We start from the raw sequence: 21,343 nt of genomic DNA on the forward strand, positions 1-21,343 counted from the left end.
TGAGTTCCAGCTTGAAGATGGCCCAGTTTTGATTTATGTAAGCTTTGCAATATAGGGAGTTTTTATAATTTTAGGAATGGGAATTTTATAATTTTATATAAAGCTGGTCGTTTTCTTTATATAAATCTGGTCATTTTCAGTTGGTGGTTAAAGGCATATGCTTTGAGTTTAGACATCTGCATTCAAATCCTGTTGATACTCCTCACTAGCTTATTTTGTGAGGGAATTTATTGTCTTTCAAAGCCTTAGTGATCTCAACTAGAAAACAGTCATCATGCACCATGCAGGATTGTTGTGATAATGGAGTAGCTCATGGATATAAAGTGCTCAGCACAGCCTGGTGCTAAACGACACCTTTCCACTTGACCCCAAGCTCCATGATGGTGAGCACTGTGCTTTTCATCTCTGTTTCCTGGGTGCAGGGCACACTGACAGGTGCTTAGTCGATTTGCAATGAAAAATTACTGCATGGCATGCTCTCCACCTTTTTCATTTTGATGCCTATGGGTGGCTCTGTCAGCCACAGTCAAGAAGGAGTTTAACTTATGAGAATTTCTCTCTTCACTCACTCTACCTGGACAACTTTTTGTCTCAATATCTATCCCTCTTTTGTTGAATGCATACACTAATATTAGAAATTGATCGGTCAATGTTTCCTCTTTTTTTGTTTGTTTCTTCTGACATTCACAGTACTTAAAAAATCTCTGTTAAATTGATGTAAGTAGAGGGATTATACCCATTTCAGAGATGAAGGTGTACTCTGGAGGCACGAAATGGCTAAAAAAGTGGGCCAGCTCGGGACAGAGCTGGAAGTAAAAGAACTGTCGTCATTGTCACTCTCACTGCATTTCTCTGGCGATTCACTGATCTTCCTGTGCCACCATTCTGTATTCTGAAGTAAATACTAGTCAGGCCACAATTCCTCACCATTTAAGTAAATACATTGCAAAGGTTTCACACACACACACACACACACACACACACACACACACACACAGCAGTACAATGTAACCTTCAGTGTAAGTTTAAAAGTTAAATGGAATCAGTAACTGATTCACCAAAAAGTAATTAAAAGTGAACCACTTTTAAAAGTCTCTGAACTATCTTTTAATATTATGTTAGTGTACATAGTTAGGACATTTAATCTCTTCTTCCATGAATGCTAGTACTATTGTTTTTATTTTTATCCTTTGTAGGATAATTATATCGAGACAAGGAAACTACTGAATTAAAAAAAAAAAAACAAAAACAAAAACAAAAGCCCCACCACCTGGGCAATTTTCAATGAAATTACAAGCCATTTGGACAAGAGCGCCACAAGAAAAAACTAAGGAGAAAAAAACTATCCTTGTTTATAGGAGAGTCCATTTTGGCAAGTAATAACTGACACCTGATTTTACCAAAATCATATTTATTTCCATACCAGAGACAGGTTTGTTTATTGTTTCAGGATCTAAGACTAAGAAAGTTCAAGGCCTTGGAGGCAGGAATTGGGTGGAGAGAGGTTTGGAGGAAGAAGGGATGTTGAAAAGTTAGATATAACCTTGGCTTTATTTTTGATCAGCAGTTACATGAGAAAAGTTCTAGGTCATTTTCAGAGAATTACAAATTTCAGAAGTTGCTCACAAATTTGTAGAAACAAGGCCATTTGAGGTCAGGGTGGAAATAATTTCTGGCTCATTTCTAATCTAATGTCACTGCACCAAAAAAAAAAAAAAAAAAAAAAGAAGAAGAAGAAGAAGAAGTAACTTTGTAAAGACTCCAAACGTAGTAGTCTAAACTCTGATTTCTGAAGTTCTCCTTCAGAGAACTTCTTCTGAAGTTCAATAAAACATACTTAAATTTGAACCTCTCTTTCCATTTTCACAAGGATTTCCTTGAGAGTTCATTCTAGGTGTGTGAGTCTTCACATGTGAAGAAGGCAAATACTTTATTGGATTTTTAAAACCAAAAATGTTACATGACTCAACGTTAAAGGACTAATTAAATGTCTAGTTTATTTATTTACACATAGATATCTAAAATAGCATACACTATTTTCACATATATTTTATTTTACTATTATTTTAAGGAGCTATTTTTTCCCAAAAAAGATACTGCTTTTAAGTTCATAGCGCTAATATTTTTATCATGACCCCTGATATATTTTAGATACTTCTCTCTAGTAAGGTAGCTACAATCTCCAAATAACTGACCAAGGCAGATTTTTGGGAAGGCAGCATGTTATAAGGATGGTCACGTGGACAGAAAGTGTGCAGACATCTATCCAGGCCTCGCTCTCCACTGTCCACTTGGTGAATGTGAGACCATGGGCAAGACATTTTGTCCCTCTGAACTCCATTTCCTGGTCAGTAAGATTAACCTTAATTCAGCTGTAATGAAGATTAAATTGAAAGTATTTATAATACACTTGGCCTAGAGTCAGTGTTAACTAAATGGTACCCAGTAAATTACACAGTGAATGGTACTCCATGAACTGAACCTAGGACAAAGTCCCAGCAAGCAGAGTTTTCTTCTTGATGACCAGAAGCAGATAGTTTTCAGCTTTCAGAGGCCCTAGTCCCCTCAGAATAGAGACTAATGCAAGAGAACAAGGCTGCAGTGTCCCTGCTGGACTGTAAGATCCATGAAAGCAGGGGCCATGTTTGCCTTACTTTCTATTGTATCCTGTATGCCTGGAACAAGTGCTCAATACATTTATTTTTTAATGAATGAATGGATGAATGAATTGCAGTTTTATCCACAAATGACTGAATTTCAAAATACCACCCTCTCCTCTTCAGTTGGCAATTCCTAACTCAAACTGGATTAAAACAAACAAAAACTATTGAATTAAGTTATCCTGTGAACACATCACTCGACTTCCAAAGTCTCCAGAGCCCTTAAGTTTTAACCTAATTTTTGTATTCAGAAATTATTTTTTAGAAATACAATAATCCTAGAGAAGCCAGAGTATACAGTGTGGTCACCATGTAGAGATATAAAGAAAACAAGATTGGAGCAAAAACCATTCTGTTTTAAAGGTGATTCCCAAAGGAGCATTTTCATTATTTTGACAAAGCAGGCTTCATCATTTCGGCAAATATGGATATGTGGGGAAGATAATCTTGGAGGATTACTGCTTGATGTATGAGAACATACCACAAACTCATTTAACTTGTGTTTGTTAACCAGAAGTGTCTTAACTGGTGCTTCTGCTCACATCAGTGTGTTCCTATGTTAATCAAAGTTTGGAGGGATGATCTCAGGTGCCACAATATCCTGAGTCATCATGGGAAGATTAAATTATGCTCACTCAGTTTCACCCATCAAATGCAGTTATCATGATCCCTCTCATTCTCTAAAACAGAGTATTTGATTTACCAGTATATCTCAGTTTTCCTATTAAAACTGTATAATTTTACCATAATATATCAATGAAAAGAATCACCTTAATTCCCCACCACAGAACTCATCTCTCCCTTCCATCTAATATTGCTTTTTAAGTTTTCAAACAGGGTTGCCAGGTAAAATACAGAATGTCCAGTTAAATTTGATGCCGATAAATGACAAAGAATTTTTTAGTATAAGTATGTCCCATGCAATATTTGGGACATACTTATACTAAAACATTATTCATTATTTTAAATTCTAATTTAGTCTAGCATCCTGTTTCCTGTTTTGTTGTTTTTCTTTGATTGTTTGCTAAATTTGGCAACACTATTTCCAAAGGATTTGACATGTAGCCAGGCTAAAGCACATCTGAGCAAGCCTGCTATGGAAGAATAGAACTAGATCCTAGCATCTTATTCAAACCTTGAAATGTTAGCGTAACTTTCCTCCTAATCATTGCTAAAAGTGAGTTATTAAATTGTTGAATTAATAATTGTTATTTAACATTGTTAAAAGTGCTAATTTTTAGTTAAAGGCAAATCAATGTGCCTCTTCACTGTTCTTTTTTGGATGAGGCAGACTTATAGAAGGAACAAGGGTCTAACTGTACTGTGGATATGTTAGCAGAATGGGGGCTGGGCATCACTAGGTTTGTTGATATGTAAACTCTGCTTTAGCCAAGTCTGCATTAGAGAAAGGACGTTAATCTGGTAAAGGTTGTGCTCTCCTTACAATATTCAAGTTAATTGTGTTTTTGTCCAGATGGTAACATCTGGTACTTATTACTAGCTAAACATTTTCTTTATAAAAGCTGATTTTGAATCAGACAGGTGTGACCACAGTGACCAAAAATATGACTTCTATTTTTAGCACTACAATTTCATAGACCTTCAGTAAAATACTTTTTATAATTTTTTTTAATCCTCATTGAATTTATTGTATCCAGGTCCCAGCCAAGAGCAGCTACTGTGACTGAATTACAGGAAAGGGTGCTTGAGAAAAATGGCAGTTGCCTTTATTGTGTTAATAAGTTGATTCATTTATCAAATATTTGTTAAGTAAATACCATAGAAAGCTGGGCTCAAGGAGTCATAGAAAAAATTTAAATATGACTTGGCTCATGTCCTCAAAGACAAAATCTGGTGAGGCCAGTAGCAGCAATCCAAAGAGCTGCATAGGGTCATCAATATAGAGAAATGCACATAAAGTGCTAAAGAAGAGTCTCATAGAAAGAAAACCATGCCTAGTGGGAAATATTGGGAAAATTGTAGCATTCAAAAATGGCTCAAGATTTGTAGTGGTTTAGGTAGTGGGAAGGGCAAGATAATGGGGACTTCCTAGTGGAGGGAACAGAATGAAAGAAAGCCTCCCTCCATCCCACCCCCATAAGAAAGTTTTTTATTCCATTATTTATGCCTGTCACAAATTGGGTAAAATGAGGAGAGGCTTTCAAGGCTGCAGTATGGAAGACAGGACATGCATAATTCCGAGCCGGGACTGAATGCTTGGATAAAGAAATGGCATGACCTGAAATGTACAACTCATTGGAAAGTATCTGAGCAATTGACTCTTAAGGACCAGCTCATAACATGGACACAGTTTAATCTCATTAAATGCATGCCTCTCATTTAGGATGGCTATATTTTTTAAGCTAAATTTTAGTTATATTATGCAGAATTGAGTTGTTTCAAAGAAAAATAGGTTATCATTCTTATGCATGTCCTTGATTGAGGTGTACAGTTTTGAAAGGAGAATAATTGAATGATTTGTTATTAAGTGGCCAATCAATTAATCAATTATTGATACTCTCCTTATGCTCAGAAGCTACTTGGACTGCTGCAGAAGATGTAAAAAGATCTGATGCTCTTTGTTGCTTTTTTTTTTAATGTTTATTTATTTTTGAGACAGAGAGTGAACAGGGGAGGGTCAGAGAGAGAGGGAGACACAGAATCTAAAGCAGGCTCCTTCCAGGCTCTGAGCTGGCAGCACAGAGCCCGACGCAGGGCTCGAACCCACAAACTCTGAGATCATGACCTGAGCCGAAGTCGAATGCTTAACTGACTGAGCCATCCAGGTGCCCCTGATGCTGTTTGTTGCTTTTGAGAAATTTATAATCTAGCTGTGGATGCAAGATAACCAATCTTAAAGCATGGAGAGAACAATTTAATGCTAAACTGTGTGCTACTTTCTGCACATGCAATCATATTTCTGACAAGGGAGAGTTTGGAATAAAGGCTAGAATAGTTTCAGAAGTTTTCATGAAGAGTTTAAGGTGGGTTTTAAAATTTCAGCAGAACTTACCTCTGTCAACAGGAGGATAAGGGGCTGCAGGAACATTTTGAGCAAAGATAATGATGAGGGTTGTATCTAGGGTATACAAAAAGATGGATTCACTGAAATATGCTGTCAGTAAGAGGAAACAAAATTAGATAAACAGAATGAAACCAAAATGAAGATTTCAAAGGCTGGATAGACTTTTTATATAGTCCTATAAATAATGGGGAGCCATGGAAAATTTTTAAAGCTCTCTTTCTTTTATTATTGTGGTAAATACGCATCACATAAAATTTATAATTTGGGCCATTTTAAGTGTACAATTAAGTTGTGTGAAGTACAATCACATTATTGGGCAGCCATCACCACACTCCATCTTCAGAGCTTTTCATGATCACAAACTGAAACTCTGTATCCATTAAATACCACCTCCCCATTCCTGCCTCCCACCAGTTCCTGTGGCCACCATTCTACTTCCTCTCTTTGTGTATTTGAATCCTCTCCATACCCCACATCAATGGAATCATACAATATTTGTCCTTTTGTGTCTGGCTTATTTTACTTAGCAATGGAAGATTTTTGAGCTTAAGAATGACATTGCAAAAAAAAATGATTTTTATGGAAAGTGAATTGGCAGTTATGGATGGTATAGATTCATAACTGGGGTCTGACAAGCCAACCAGACCAGTTAGCACCCTGGCCAGGAGGGTGCAGACCAGAGTAATGCCAAAAGGAAATGAGGACCACAAGGCAGGACCAACCAACATACTTTTTTTTTTTTTTTTTTTTTTAATGAAAATATGACAGGATTTAGTAGCGGAACAGGAATGGAATATATAAAATAGAGAATGACTAGATGACTAGGCAGAAACTAGCTGGTTGGCGGTTCCACTGGTTAAAACACAGAGTTTGATAAAGAGATTCAGTATCAAGGGGAAAAGGACCATTTGGGTTTGGACATGGTACGTTTGTGACGACAATGGGATTTTCGTGTGGAAAGCTCCTAAAGCAGTTAGAAAAGGGGTGGGCAGGACAGCCTCCGGCTGTTGGAATTACTGATTTCCTATCTCCAGCCTATCATAAACTGAACCTCTGTTGGGCAGGGCCTGTACTGGATCTAGGGCTAAGTTCTAGATACCAAAGGGACTGGAACATCAGTACTTTGACATTAAGCTTGGAAGAACTCAAAAATGGGGAAATGTCTATCTTCACGGAAGAGTTTCCTTCTTGGAATGTGAGTGTGGGAGGGAGTGCTATAAGTCTAGGAGAAAGGTTTGAGGGAGGGAGAGCTTTGGTTTAATGTCAAATGATCCAGAGACTTAAAAATGTATATGAATGGGTACAATGTTCCTATTCAGTCTGTGGTATTCTCTTTCTAAGCATGGAGAGTTATAGAAAATCATTTTACATCATCTATTTCATTCCACCCTCTAGATTATCCTTGCTCTGGCATGTTGGGTATGGTGTCTGGACTTATCTCTGACTCCCAGATAACAGCATCAAACCAAGGGGACAGAAACTGGATGCCTGAAAATATTCGCCTGGTAACCAGTCGCTCCGGCTGGGCACTGCCACCTGCTCCTCACCCATACATAAACGAGTGGCTCCAAGTGGACCTGGGGGAAGAGAAGATTGTGAGGGGCATCATCATTCAGGGGGGGAAGCACAGGGAAAACAAGGTGTTCATGAGGAAATTCAAGATCGGGTACAGCAACAATGGCTCAGACTGGAAAATGATCATGGATGACAGCAAGCGCAAGGCTAAGGTGAGATCCAGGGATGGGAGCAGCTGCTGGGGAGGAAGTCCTTTCTCATGTCATTGACTTAAATCCAGGACCTCCAGCATTTTCCTGAGGAAGTACGACTTTGTATTTCTTTTAAGCCATGACATCAGTGGAAGTGTGGATGTTGTCCGTAAGACCCCCATTCTAGGGAAGACAGGAATGAGATGCTAAAAGTGGTATCTGAGATCAACGCAGAAAAGAATTACATTGCTGGCCGCCTTTCCTTCCTTAGGGAACAGGGGAAAGCTCGACACTCAGGAGACAGGGCGGCCCAGAGCCTGGGAGCCTGGGGACTGACAGGGCAACCCAGCAGAAACTCAGAATCTCTCAACAGATTTTAATCTGTTAGCCACTGCCCCACCCCCATCCCTTTTCCCTTCTCTCACCCATCCCTCATTTAAGTGGTTTTGGGGGGAGGGGGGGGGTTTGTTGCTGTTGTTTTTTTTTTTTAACATTTTAATTGTGGTGACATACACAAAACCTAAAATTTACCATCTTAAACTTTTCAGATGTAAAGTTCAGTGGTGTTAGGTACATTCCTACTGCTGTGCAACCGATCTCCAGAACTTCCTTATCTTGCAAAACTGAGAATCTGCACCCACCCCGCAATGACTCCCATTTCCTGATGCCCCAGCTCCTGGCGACCACCATTCCACTTTCTGTCTCTGTGAATTTGACTTCTTCAGGAGCCTCCCATAAGTGGAATTATACAATATTTGTTTCTTTGTGACTGGCTTACTTTACTTAGCACAGTGTCCTCAACTTGGAGCAACAGGATTCCATTTCTTTTTAAAGCTGAATGATACTCTACTGTATGCACATACCACATTTTGTGTATCCATTCATCCACCTATTGCCACTTTCATTGTTTCTGCTTTTTGGCTTTTGTGAATAATGCTTGAGTATGTTTTTTTATGCCTTGGAACCTTTTAAAATACACTTGGCTCTTGATCCAATGATAAGGGAGATATTCCAACATTCATCACAACACGTGGTATCGGTTTTTTTTTAACCAAACAGATTCTTTAGGGATTATGTTTTACTTAGGCTGGTGGTCAAACTAATTTGCATTTTCTTTTTTTTTTAGTATATGTGCTGCCGAAGTGAGCACTGATTTGCATTTTCTGAGCACACAACACCAGCTAGGCCTGATGATGGCTGGTTTGAGTGTGAATAAGTAACAACCCATAGACCATCAGTTCTGTGTGCACTGAGGGAAGTATTCAGCTGATGGCACTTCTCACACCCAACACAACTGGCTTTCCATCCCAGCTTTTGCATCTCTGCTTTGCTCAGGACCTACTCCTTTTGTGAAAAGATTTTAGCCCATTGGAGGGAACGTTATCCTTGGTCCCACTCTAAACGACTGTGGTGATGTGCCTTGAATATAGTGACTCAGGCCAAGGGCTTTGCAGGCAGGAAACAAAAGCCCAATGGCACAGCCAGATCCCCCTCTGTCCAGAAGCTGGACTCTGCAGAGACCACCTGTCCCCACTGGCTACCTGTCCACCAAGGCCGTGGTCAGCACCAGTGTGGCAGGCCACTGACAGTGATGATGCTGTCGGAAATGTAAGAATCTCTCTCCCATCTCACCCCTACTTAACTTGTGGTTTCTAAACAATTTCCAGTGTTTTTTTTTTTTAAATCTACATTACAGCTACTTTCCTTCTTGTGTTCATTTCATTCCCCACCCCCTTTATGTCTGCCCCTCTTGTTTTGATAAAAGAAAAAGTAAAATAAACACCAGAAACCGGAGTTCCCCTTAAGAGCCCATCTTTTCAGAGGAGTTGTGAGCCTTCTGACTTTGTCACAAAGTGTGAATATGCCACACATCAGCAGCATCCTGGTGCTGTTGTGACAACAGCAGGTGTTGTGACACCTTCAACATGAGGGTTCTAGGAGAGAAAGAAAACAAATTACCATATGCTTTGGATAAGGTGCCTCATCGAGTCTGCAATTAAGTCTAAAGCTATCACTCTACTGTAGTACATTGTGCATAGAATTCCACCAGGAGCCAGCACACAGGTTTCAATCTTAACAAAAAACTCCACTCATGAGTATGTGAGATTTTTCTCCTCAAATATGTTCTTATCCGTCATTATCATCCCATGATATTTAAAACCACAAAAGCCTCTAAATTATTTACGTAGAGCCTAATCTGTCATTCCTGACATGTCCTTCTCCTTAAATAAAATCTTTAAGATGCAAAAGGACATGGGTAAAGCCTTCAATTTAGGTGCAGTGCATATTACTAAATTGTATAATGATACTTAAAACATACTCTATTTAAACTTACAAATGAAGGTCACCTGCTTAGGATGCCAAGTATCTTTTGTGTAATAGTAGAATGAGTACTGGGTTTTATGAATAAAACAGTACTTTGATGGCTATAAAATCCCCTATATCCTGCTCCTCACTTCCTACCCTCAAGTAGTACATGATGGACAAGGTATATCAGAGTCTTTGAATTAAGCAGAGAGGAGATCTAAATGCTCAAATTCCTCTTCTTCTAAACCACGGTGAGTAACAGGACACAAAGATATTTCATAAACGATCTTATGTTAGCAGTGTTAGCTCATTTCCATATAGATCCTCGCTGCTAATATTCTTTCCAGCTCATCACGGACAGCTTTTATCATTTTCTACATTGTCCTAATTCTTTACTCAAGTTAAAATTAGAAGAAGAGCTGGGAGTCTATAGCTATAAGTGCTTTTCTCCTGTGATTGTTGGAGCTATATTAACATAGAACAGGCATGCATAGTAATGTTGTTTTCATTATAATTATATCTCACTGACGACACTTAATTGGGCCTAACAATAATATATGTCAGATTCCCAATTACTGGAAGCAACTGTGTTCCATCAAGAGTGCAGAACCCCAATAATGATTTTACTCTTCAAAATAAGAGAAGGCAGCTTTAGGGGAAGAAGCGAGTCTGTGTTAACCACGTCCTTTAGATTTCTGGAGACTTTTCTGGATTGGATAGGACCAATTAATTTATTTCTGGAACTCAGAGGACCTCTGGCCAGATCACAGTCAACCCAATCCGTCTGTTTTCACTTACTTGTGTGTCCCTTTTAGCCCTGATATTTCTACCACTGAATGATCACATCTTTTGCTGGCTTATGACATCTTGATCCAGGAATCGGGTATGGTCCCTGCTCCTGACTGACATGGCCTGGTGGCTGGCCATCCACTCAATTTAATCTACCAGTCAGTAACCCAAACTGCAATACATTTAAAGAAAAATTAAGGAAACTAAGTATGTGGCCTTGGTTATAGACCTCAGTTACCTGAATGTAATGAGATTAGACATGATTATTTCTAAGGGCAGAGGCATCATAGCAGTGTGGTGAAGGGCCCCAGTTAAGACTGCCTAGGTTTGAATCCTGGCTCTGACACTTACAGTATGTATAGCCTTGGGCAAATTACTTGACCTCTCTGTGCCTCACCTGTCAACTGAGGATAATGATAGAATGTACCTCAAGGAGTTGTCTTGAGGATTAAATGAATTAATATACTTTAAGCACTTAGAACAACGCCTTGCACCAGGAAACATGATGCGATGTTTCATGTATAACAAGACACTCGCAATGATAAGGCAACTTGATTTTCCTAATCTCCCTCCCCACCTCCCTTTAGGGGTAGGATTAAAGAATAATGTTGGGAGAAGAGGATAGAAGAAGGCTTATCTATTTCTTGAAAAAATTATTGTTCCATTTTCTTATGATTCCACTCAAGGATTTTGACCTTCCTGTCAATGTAAAAAGGGAAATAAAATAATCAAGTAGCAGCACGGGCAATGGGTGGCCTGGCCCCTGAAGAATGTCACAGTGACTTCAAGTCAGGAATGTATTTCAAAAAAAGGAGCCCATTCACACTGCAGTTCAGCCAGGCCTCAGAGCCTCACTTGATAGCCAGGACCCTTGTTACTTTCCTGAGAGGCTCTTTTATCTACAAATGCCTCCAACTGGTGGTTCTGCTTAAGTAAATAGCAATTTCAGTGAGTTGGAATAACCCCAGTTCCTAACTAAATAGCACTTGTACTACATTAAATTTAATATCTCCTTCTTCAGGAATTTAATCACTCCCTCTTCTACAGGTTTTAGCAAACTAGGACCCGCTTCTTTAAGAGAATGTAACAGGAGTCGTCACTGAAAATGTGGTGTCTAACATAGCTCTGAAAAATGGCAGCTTCTCTTCCTGACTTCTCTTCCTCCACCTCAAGGAGGTGGTAGAAGTGTCACTTCTTGAAGGCACATCAGCATAGCATTGAAAACATGTCTCATTAAATCCTCAGCTTCTGGTATAGCCTCAGTGTGTACTTCAAAGTTTCTGAGAAATGACATCTGTCACTTCTTAGAGAAGCTTTAGTTGTTTTTTCCCCCCCTTTCTCATTTATGAAAGACATGTCAGCGATGTACGAGGTGGTGGGATGGGGTCTGTTTCTCTGCCCTATTAAGAGTCCTGAAGGAGGGATTCCTCTACCGAAAGGGAGGTTTTATTGATAATGGTGTTTCTCCTACTTCAGTCTTTTGAAGGAAACAACAACTACGATACACCAGAGCTACGGACTTTTCCACCTCTTTCCACACGATTCATCAGGATCTACCCTGAGAGAGCCACTCATGGAGGACTGGGGCTGAGGATGGAGCTGCTGGGCTGTGAAGTGGAAGGTAATTACAACGTCCCGAGTCCCTTCTAGTTTCCCACTTTTTAATCTCTTTCTTCATGCATTTATGCCCCTGATGGCATGGCTGAAAATTGCCAGCTTTTTCCCCTGGGTGATCCTACCTTGTGCCTGTCAGTCTGTGAGGCTCGACGTTCTAGCACATTCCACCAAACAGTGCCTTCAGAATCCCACTTTTGTATTGGTTGTTTGTGGAACTCTCCTCAGATTCTTTGGGTTGCCTTCTTTGACTTTTTTAAGTTTCCTGAGGTGAAATTTGCATAACATAAAATTCACCATTTTTAAGTAAACAATTCAGTGGCATTTAGTACATTCAGTTATTTTTGCGACCACCACTTTTATCCAGTTCCAAAGCAAAACCCCCACCCATCAAGCAATTTCCCCTAGACCCCTGGCAATCACTAATTCCTTTGACTTTTAAGTGTTGTTTAGCCATCTGTGTCCCATTCAACTTTCTGTCTGCAGTGTTGACTGCCATCTCATACTAGTGGGAAACAGCATTTGACAGACAGAACCACCACCATTATCTTGAATGAACTGCTTAGGCTACTGCAGAGAAACAAAACTTTACATGAGATAATATGTATGAATGTACGGTGAGGTCTGTTTGAGGATATTACTGCATACACTTATCATATGAAAGTCGTCTCAAGGACAAATTCAGCTCACACACTGACCTCAGAACTGCACTTACCTCTGCATTTTTTAATCACATAATAAATAAAAGGAATGTTTGAAAAATGATATGATAGTTGTTTATTGTACCATCTAATGCTTTTGTGCATTAGAATTCCCATCTGCCTTAGATTTGGGCATAAAGAGTAACCAACTTTTCCATCCCCATAAAGGTCTTTCTCTAGGTTAGCTCAAAGAATGGCTATTGTTGGTACCCAGATGTTAATCAATTGAGCATATGCTCATGGTTGTTTCAAAGAATGCTTTTTAATATCACCTTCTTGTGGTTTCAAAATTATTTGTGTTTTGAGCTACCCAAATATAATTACATTCTTGAGCACATTAAACATCATAAAACTTTTCTTATGCACTAAAGAATCTGAAGCTATAAATCACCACACTAATGAATAATTCATAGCTACTTTTGTATGTATTTATTTTAAAGCAGGCCATTATCTCCCATTCTTTATTGTGTAGTTGTTTCCTTATCTGTAGTCATATCTCAGACCTCTGAATTATCCAGTCACTATCAGCACAGACTAAGAATGACTATGTGCCAGGACTTTGGCAAAGATACCAAGAAACAAAAAGGGATGGGCAGATTGAACCCACTGCAGACAATGTTTGTTCCATTTACTGGGAAACGTGTTCATCTGGAAAAGGGAGTCGGTTGCCATGATGCAGGTCATCAGCCTGGATTCTAGAAAGCAACACTGATTTAAGAGGTGGAATGAATGGATGGCTGAAAAGACTGAGGCTGGTGGCAGTTTGCCAGTGTCAACTCTGTAGTGAGAGGTACAAATCGTTGGTGAAGAGATTTGCCACAGATGTTTCCAAGCACTCACAAAAGTGAGGAAGTTGCCCTTAGCCATAAGAGAAACCAACATCCGGGGAAAGTAATGTCAAAACTTTTTGACACAATCTGTGAAAGGGAGTGTTTTTTTTTTTTCTTCCTTAAAATGATTAACAGGCCCTATTAAAATATCTGCTTCATGACTGTGCCATGGGACATACCTAGAGGGATACGGGAAGACAGTGAGATATAGCTGAGCCTTCTGCAAGTGTCTGTCCTGTTTGGGGCTAGCATTTATAAGACACAATTAGAGAATCACAGAAGATAAAATATATCCAAGTAGTAAAATTGGGAAATAAAAATTATTCACTTTCTATTTTTTAAATTTAAACCAGGTACTACCCTGGGCCACTTCCAATGAGGAATTCCTCCTTTACAAATCCCATAAGGAATGCAGATGAATAGAGAGTTTAAAATACTTAAAAGTGGCAGATAACTCAGTGAATACAAGTATCTGGATTAGCAGGAAGGATTCCACTGATTCACTGATAGCAGTATGTGGAGCCCAAAATGTGTGTGTATGCATTTCACAAAGTCTAGATGGTGTGCCTAAACACTGTGCACATTCTCTGTACACATTCCTAGTGTGTGCTCTGGGCAGTTGAGGAAGTTGAAGCTAGCTAAATTTCTTTCTTTTTTTTTTTTTTTTAATGCTTATTTATTTATTTTGAGAGGGGGGTGGGTCAGAGAAAGAATCTCAAGCAGGGTTTGTGCCGTCAGTTCAGAGCTGGACACAGTGCTCCATCTCATGAGATCATGACCTGAGCCGAAATCAAGAGTCAGACGCTTAACCGACTGAGCCACCCAGGCGCTCCTAGCTACATTTCTATATTTGTCATAACTCTGCTCAGTAATTAAGCACAATAACAAAGACTATCAATTTTTTTATTGAGAAAGAAGCAGTTACCAACACATTCCCAGACACATGGCCAGAAGCTATTAGAGAACAGGCCCCCACTCCCAGTATCTTGTCTGGTTCTCAGACATTGAGAGCTGTACATTATCTCAAGCCTTGCAAAGTGAAAGGTAATGCCAAAAACTGTAAAATATTAAACAGATTGCAAGAATGAGTAACAGGCTGAAAAATAATAGACCAAACTAAGTTTAAAGAACTTCAAAAGCAGTCTTTGATTAATGTTGGCTACCTTTCAACTACACACTCAAAGATACAGGAATACCTGTCCACAGTGGAATGCAGTCTTCCGGGAGTTAAGGGAAAATGACCCCAGGACATCTAAGACAGCTCCTCTCAAACACCTGCTCTGGAGAGGGGGATCCCAAGTTGAGAAGCTTACTTAAAGGGAAATGGAGTCATTCACAATTTTCTTTCTTTCTTTTTTTTTTTTTTTTAAAGAACAATATTGTACTAAAAGTGAATCTTGAGACTCCCTTTTGGAGAAAAATTCTAATACAAACCTAGCAAGCTTAGCTAATACTAAGAAAGTAAAGGAATTCATGACAGGCGAATTCTCTAGCCCATTGAGAATGTAAGGAAAAACAGTTGAAGCAGAATCTCTGTCATCAAAGTTCTCAATTCCAGGGTCATGAATAAATAACCAGTGAGAATGCAAGCACTTTTCACAAAAAGGATGTTTATGTAGATAGCAATGTATAAAATGCTAGGGCAGCCAGCTCTACTGAACAGATATGGATCAAATACCAAAACAAAGCAGTCCCCAACGAATTCTGCCAAATCCAAGTAGATTTAGCTCCTGAAAGGGAGGTGAATCATGCTCCTGGCCTTCTTACCACGGATTAGAGTTTTCTGCAAAGGTGTTAGCAGACTCAATAGCCAGAGCCTTGCAAATACATTTCGGAGGTGTGAGGTAGTAATCCTTGGATCTTGTTTCAGCACCTACAGCTGGACCGACCACTCCCAACGGGAACCTGGTGGACGAGTGTGATGATGACCAGGCCAACTGCCACAGCGGAACAGGTGATGACTTCCAGCTCACAGGTGCAGAAACCATCTTCATCCCATTGCTGTGCCATTTCAGTTATGTCGTAGTGGAGACCTGCTAGTGCATGTCTGTTCATGTTTGTGTAGCTCCTCACGGTGGCGGCCATCATCAACTGGGGTCACTGCTTCCTTTCCTCATGCCGTCTGCCGCCGCCGTTCGACACAATTATTTTAGCCATTTTCAGAGCCAGAGGCTAGGATTTTCTTAATTCCATAAGAATTTCTCTATGGCTCCATGTGCTAAACTCATCCTCACCTTCAAACCCCCACCCCCACAACACGTGCACCACCGCTACACAACCACACACTTTGGAATGTTTATTTTCATTTTTGAACAAGGGGAAAATGCTTTGAGTGGAACCTTTACCCAACTAATTGATGAAATTAGGCTTATATTTGAAATGCAGCTTTTAAGTTAGGGTTTTGTAAATCATTTTACATTGAAATTTACAAAGGCAGAATTACTTCTTATTTCACATCAGCAACCACTAGCAAATGTATCAGGGACGGTGTGTGCCAAATACCTCACTAATTAATTTAGAGTATTACTCCATAACATTCTAAAACCCTAAGAGCTACAAAGTGACCTTCTCTTCTACTTGGAATGGCAGAGGAAATATTAGACAAGTGGGGAAATGGGATTGTACCACTTGGAAATTGGCCAAGGCAGTAGGATTTCACCCTATTGTTGCCAAAGGCACTGTGGGACCTTTATCGCCACTTGGGTCAAATGCAGTTTCATATAGCATCTGACTCTCATTTTAGATTAAACATGAGCCCTTGGATACAGGTCTGTATTTTTAGCCAGAGGGGACTCAGAGAGCCCACATAATTAATTTCCATGGGCGAAACTGAAGGCGTTACCATGTAACTTCATAATAGTGCCATGTTATTGGCTAATGCATTAATGTAAAAATCTGGAAGGAAATGTCCCACAGTACATTTCCAATTACTTCAAAAGCTCTCCTCTGAAGGAGCAAGAGAGCTCGGCACTCAGATAGAATAAGAGGTGAAATGTAGCTCAGAGACATAGTACCATGAACTTGGTTTACATTTAAATCCCAGCTCCTAAGGCTGTCTCCCTCCAAATTTCCAGGCTAATCACTTACAGTCATAGGGCCAATAAATGTTGGGCTTTTGAAAACAAATCTTGTGTGTAAGCAGCCAAAAGCCACAAAAATTAATTAATGTAGAGGCATTTTCTTTGTGAGATGTCAAGTTCAAGCTGAAAACCCTACACCTGATGTTAAGAACAGAGTACCATTCTATGAACCAGGTCCTGTGGAACCTTCCCAGGATTGCTTGTAAACACCCTGACACAGACCTCAGGCTCTTTGTGGACCCTGTCACACATCTGTAGTGAAATTCCTCATAAAAAGGAACGACTGTAGTCATCACAGTATACCCTTTCAATTGCCCTCTTGTGGAGAAGGTTCTTTTCTTTATAAACCCTAAAGTGGTCAGTTAATATTGATTAGAAACAAAGCCTCAGATTTACTTCTCATATCAGAACAACCAACCTTCTCATTTTTGGATCAGTTCATGACTGAATCAATTGAAGCTGAACCCTTTGAATGAAATAGGGCAAGTATGTTAGCCTGGAGCAAATTATGTATGCCAAATGAGTAACAAACCACAGAAAATGGGTCATTTATAGTAGAAACACTGACAGTCTTTTAAATGTACAAGGTTATAGTTTATCTACAGCATTTAACATCATTTATTGGTGAGATAGAAAAAAGTTCTAGTTTTTTTTTCTTTTTTACATATTACAATGGCAAAAAAAAGTTATTTTCTTGAGCCAGCCCGTTTGTCTCAACATTTCTATGAATCAGACATATATTAAGAACTTCCAGAGGTATTGATAATGCCTGCTCTACGCCCCCATCAAGAAGAGGTGATTTCAGAAGGCGTCTCATGTTTCAAATTCATTTATTGCATTGCGGCCAGTTTTGGGTTTTCTTCTTGTTGCTGTTTTTACTTGTTTTGCTTTATGAAGTTACTTGTTCTCCTTTTCTGAGAAAGGGTGTGCTCCTATGTAAGCTTTTCTGCAAGTAGCAAAATCCTCCCTGACCCAGGTATCACCTTGCATGGAAACAGCTCACATCCTAGGCTCACACACACTCCTTGCTCCTTCAGTCACAGGCTTTGCTGACAGAGCCTCAAACTTGGCACGTTGAGTGTAATGGAGCCAAAGTGAAAGCATCCTCACCTTATCCTGATAGGAGGGGGTGTGGAAATTAGGATGAATGCTCTCTTTCATGGTGTTTGGTTCCTTAATGCAGATGGTGTCCCTTTAATTTCTCCTCCTGGGTTGGCTGCTTTGAATATAGTGGCAAATAAGTATTTTAGCAAAATGCTCATTACTTACAAACAACACTGAATTCCAGGTGAAATCTACAAAAATGCATGGAAATGAGGAGAGATTTTGCTCTCCCACACTGCTTGCCAAGGTGAAAATTCACCCCTGAAGTTACTCATTTGCAAATGCTGTTGAAGTCGTTAGATAATACAATTAGCTTCAAAGGCACCGGGAGGCCAAATTTCTCATTGGGTCTGTGCGTACCCAACATCAGAGTTTGGCTCCCAACGTACAACAAAACTGATAATGCATATCAGTTTTAAAAAGTGAATTTTCACCTTGAGTCTTTCTCCCTTGAGACCACTGGGAACAGAATGCTAATGTATTCTGGCCTCCCTCCAATTCTGCCATTATAGATTCACCTCCTTAACCCATAATATATATAATTCTTTCTTCCTGGTGCTTGCCTCATTGAGGCCACGCACACGTGTGACCGCTCATCCAGCGTATTTGCTGGGAAAGCAAGGGTAACATGACTTGGTGCTGTAGTCGATTAGCTCCAAAATCTTCAAACCATCCCAAGAGCATGATTTTACGGCTCTCTGATTCATGATCTGGATGATTTCTGCTCTGTGGAAGCTGCAGGGTGAAACTAGGACCTGGCCAGAATAGAGATGATCACACATCTTTATTGAATGATCCTACTGGAAGCTGTACAATGGCACCTTATAACCACCTCCCAAACTTTCCCTGATACTCATGAGCCCACCCCATGTCCTTCCCCTGAGTCTGCCCTGGGCTTTCCCTCTTGGGGTAACAAATAGATTATCTCTGATCATAATCTGCAAAACAGATACACATAAGGAGAAATGGCTCCAACACCTTATGTAATAAACAGCAAACCGGTGTTTCCCCTGCACTTAGTCAGTTATAAGCCTCACCTGAGAAGATTTTGCAAATTCAGATTTCAAGGCCTGAACTTTGGACATTCTGGTTCAAGGAGTTCCAAGGAGGACAGGCAGATTGGCAGCTGCAGTTTCAACCAGCATTCACGTGATTCTTGTGTTTGGCAAGTTCAAGAACACGACTTTAAAACAGAAGTGTAGGGGCACCTGGTGGCTCAGTTGGTTAAGCTCAGGTCCTGATCTTGCAGTTCATGGGTTTGAGCCCCGCATCTAGCTCTGTGCTGACAGCTCAGAGCCTGGAGCCTGCTTCAGATTCTGTATCTCCAGCTCTCTCTGCCCCTCCCTCTCTCTCTCAAAAATAAATAAACATTAAAAAAACTAAACCAGAACCAGAAGTGTAATAATGAGGAGGAGCAGAAAATGGAAGCGCCAGGGTGCAGAAGAAAAGAGGGTGGAGCTAAATCAGCACCTGGTTCCCTCACCAGGAATTCCAAAGTTGCCCCACTGATTGAGAGCTCACAACATTCAGGATATTCTTTGTGCAAACTTCCAGTTCTCTGGGCCTGTGAACTTTTTCTGCAGCTTCTCCAAATCACACACTGGGCAGAATATTTGTCCTTGGGAAAAATAAACAACTACAGCAGCAAAAGAAAGGAGGAACTGCTGTCGCCCTCTTAAACCTACAGTTTTCAAAATAGATTGTGGGGAGCAGCCCTACACCGCCCCTGAAGGCACGCATCTGAAACCTTGGGAAACTATTTGAAGCTTAAGAGGCCCAGGTCAAGTTTAATTCCCAAGTCACTGGGGACTTGTGGAGGCTTTTGCCCTTCACTGTCACAATGGTGTAGCACGCTTAGCCTGGGAACCAGGGAATGCCCTTGGAACAAAGTCTCAAACTGTCCATACCGCCTGGATGCTTTATGAGCAAATGTGTTGAGTAAAAAATAGTGGTTTATTTGAACTTGATATCGTGGTGGACAAAATCTAAGTAAAACAAATTACTACAGGCGGAATTAAAGGAAGGATTTTCTGTGGAAAATGTTCGCCTCTAACAGATGTATGCACACATGCAGCACTTCTTTAATGCTTATTATCCCCAATGCTTACTTTTTCTCATTTTCGTCTGTCACTATTTTTGTTTTTCAGGTGGGACCACCGTGCTGACCACAGAAAAACCAACCATAATAGACAGCACAATACAATCAGGTATCCAACAAAACAAAATGGCGTAGATTCCACGTGTGCTTCTCCTCCCCCCCCCCCCCCCCCGCCCAAATAGTGCATGGCCGCCCCCCTTATGCCCTGAAATAGTGCCCTGTGCAGCTTCTTGGTTTCGGTTTCCCCCAAAGTCCTAGAAGAGGGACGCCACGCAGCATCTGGTCTCTAAGCATGAGCCATAAATATTGCTTTCCTTTCATCCACATGTATATGCAGCCGGGAGTGAGGTTTCCTTCTCCATCAGTAATTGCCAAATGGTGACAATCCCAGCTCCCGACTGAAGGAACTGAGTAACATACTTTGTTTAACGCAGCACATCTAGGACATGGACTGTGTTTGCAAACTACAGGAGAAGGAAATCTCACAGGCAGCAGCCTGACTATTTATTTTCATCACAATTCTGCAAAACCGAGACAGGCAAAGTTTGTCAGTTTTGCCTGCCACGAAGTTGGCAGTTTGACAACAGCGTTTCCAGTGGGCGTGCCACGAAGTGGGGTGCAGGAAACCAGGGCTCTGATTGTGCGGGGGGAGAGCGGCGCCCTCGGGAGCGCCTCCGCATCCTTTTATTCATAGAAAAGCGTAATGACTTTTCAAACCCTTGGCTTGCTGTTTATCAGCGGCCAGCGGCAGTGAAATGGCAGCCTCCCCCCTTCTCTCTTTTGTATTTTGTTAGTATTCTGTAAAATTCTTCCCCCCAGACACACACGAAGGGAAATAGTCAGTATAAGCAATCAGAGGTTTTAAATACTTTAAAGTTAATCATTAGAGTAAGGTGACCAGGTCAGTTTTCCAGCTTCTCCCATTTCCTTTATTGAAGCTCACTCAGCCTTGGCCTCCACAGTCATCTATTAATGGGGCGTGTGGTGTATATCAATGTTTCCTCAACAGTATGACACTACCCAGCTAGGCAGAAAGTAGAAAGGACTGCTCTAATTAGTATGCTTCCTTAAAGGACACTGTCACCGTTGACCTGATTAAACTGCAAAACAAACTTCTCTTCACTTGAACTTAACCCCAAGTTTCCCTGTGGTGTGCTCAGGTTGACAGAGTTCTTGCTACCCCATGGCTCAGACACCCCCAACTACGGAAAGGTGAAACAGAAGAGTATCTGTTCACCTAAATTCAGAACAAACTATAGTCCAAAGTACATCTTTACCAGTTGTAAAGTATGGCCTCCAGGGGTTGTGCAACCACGCTGGATGGCTGCAGTTGGTCATGAGTGAAGCCCGGCCTCTCGCTTGTTTCCTGACTTTTCTGGGGGCCCTTGGCCCTCTTGGGTGGTTTTCTGTGGAGTAACTGCCGGCTGGC

The 21,343-nt window shown here is 40.5% G+C and overlaps 1 protein-coding gene and 1 long non-coding RNA gene across 5 annotated transcripts in view; both read left to right on the top strand.

The window, feature by feature from the left end:
- The window catches only part of NRP1 (neuropilin 1), a 138,120-nt gene that overhangs the window by 100,135 nt on the left and 16,642 nt on the right, over positions 1-21,343 (top strand). For 2 of the 4 annotated variants that reach the window (XM_086714608.1, XM_086714609.1), the window contains exons 9-12: positions 7,081-7,412; positions 11,964-12,108; positions 15,503-15,607; positions 19,964-20,023. In XM_086714608.1, coding sequence (XP_086570734.1) covers positions 7,081-7,412; positions 11,964-12,108; positions 15,503-15,607; positions 19,964-20,023 — 642 coding nt within the window. The remainder of the gene's footprint in view (positions 1-7,080; positions 7,413-11,963; positions 12,109-15,502; positions 15,608-19,963; positions 20,024-21,343) is intronic. The other 2 variants (XM_086714610.1, XM_086714611.1) reach the window with 1 other exon arrangement.
- Positions 6-6,430, top strand: LOC147579423 (uncharacterized). The gene is made up of 2 exons (XR_015253920.1): positions 6-383; positions 1,197-6,430. It is a non-coding gene; the product is annotated as an uncharacterized LOC147579423 (long non-coding RNA).

The sequence above is a fragment of the Puma concolor genome, chromosome B4, assembly GCF_028749965.1.
Source record: "Puma concolor isolate L17-30 chromosome B4, mPumCon1.1.hap2, whole genome shotgun sequence".
NCBI classification, from domain to species: domain Eukaryota; kingdom Metazoa; phylum Chordata; class Mammalia; order Carnivora; family Felidae; genus Puma; species Puma concolor.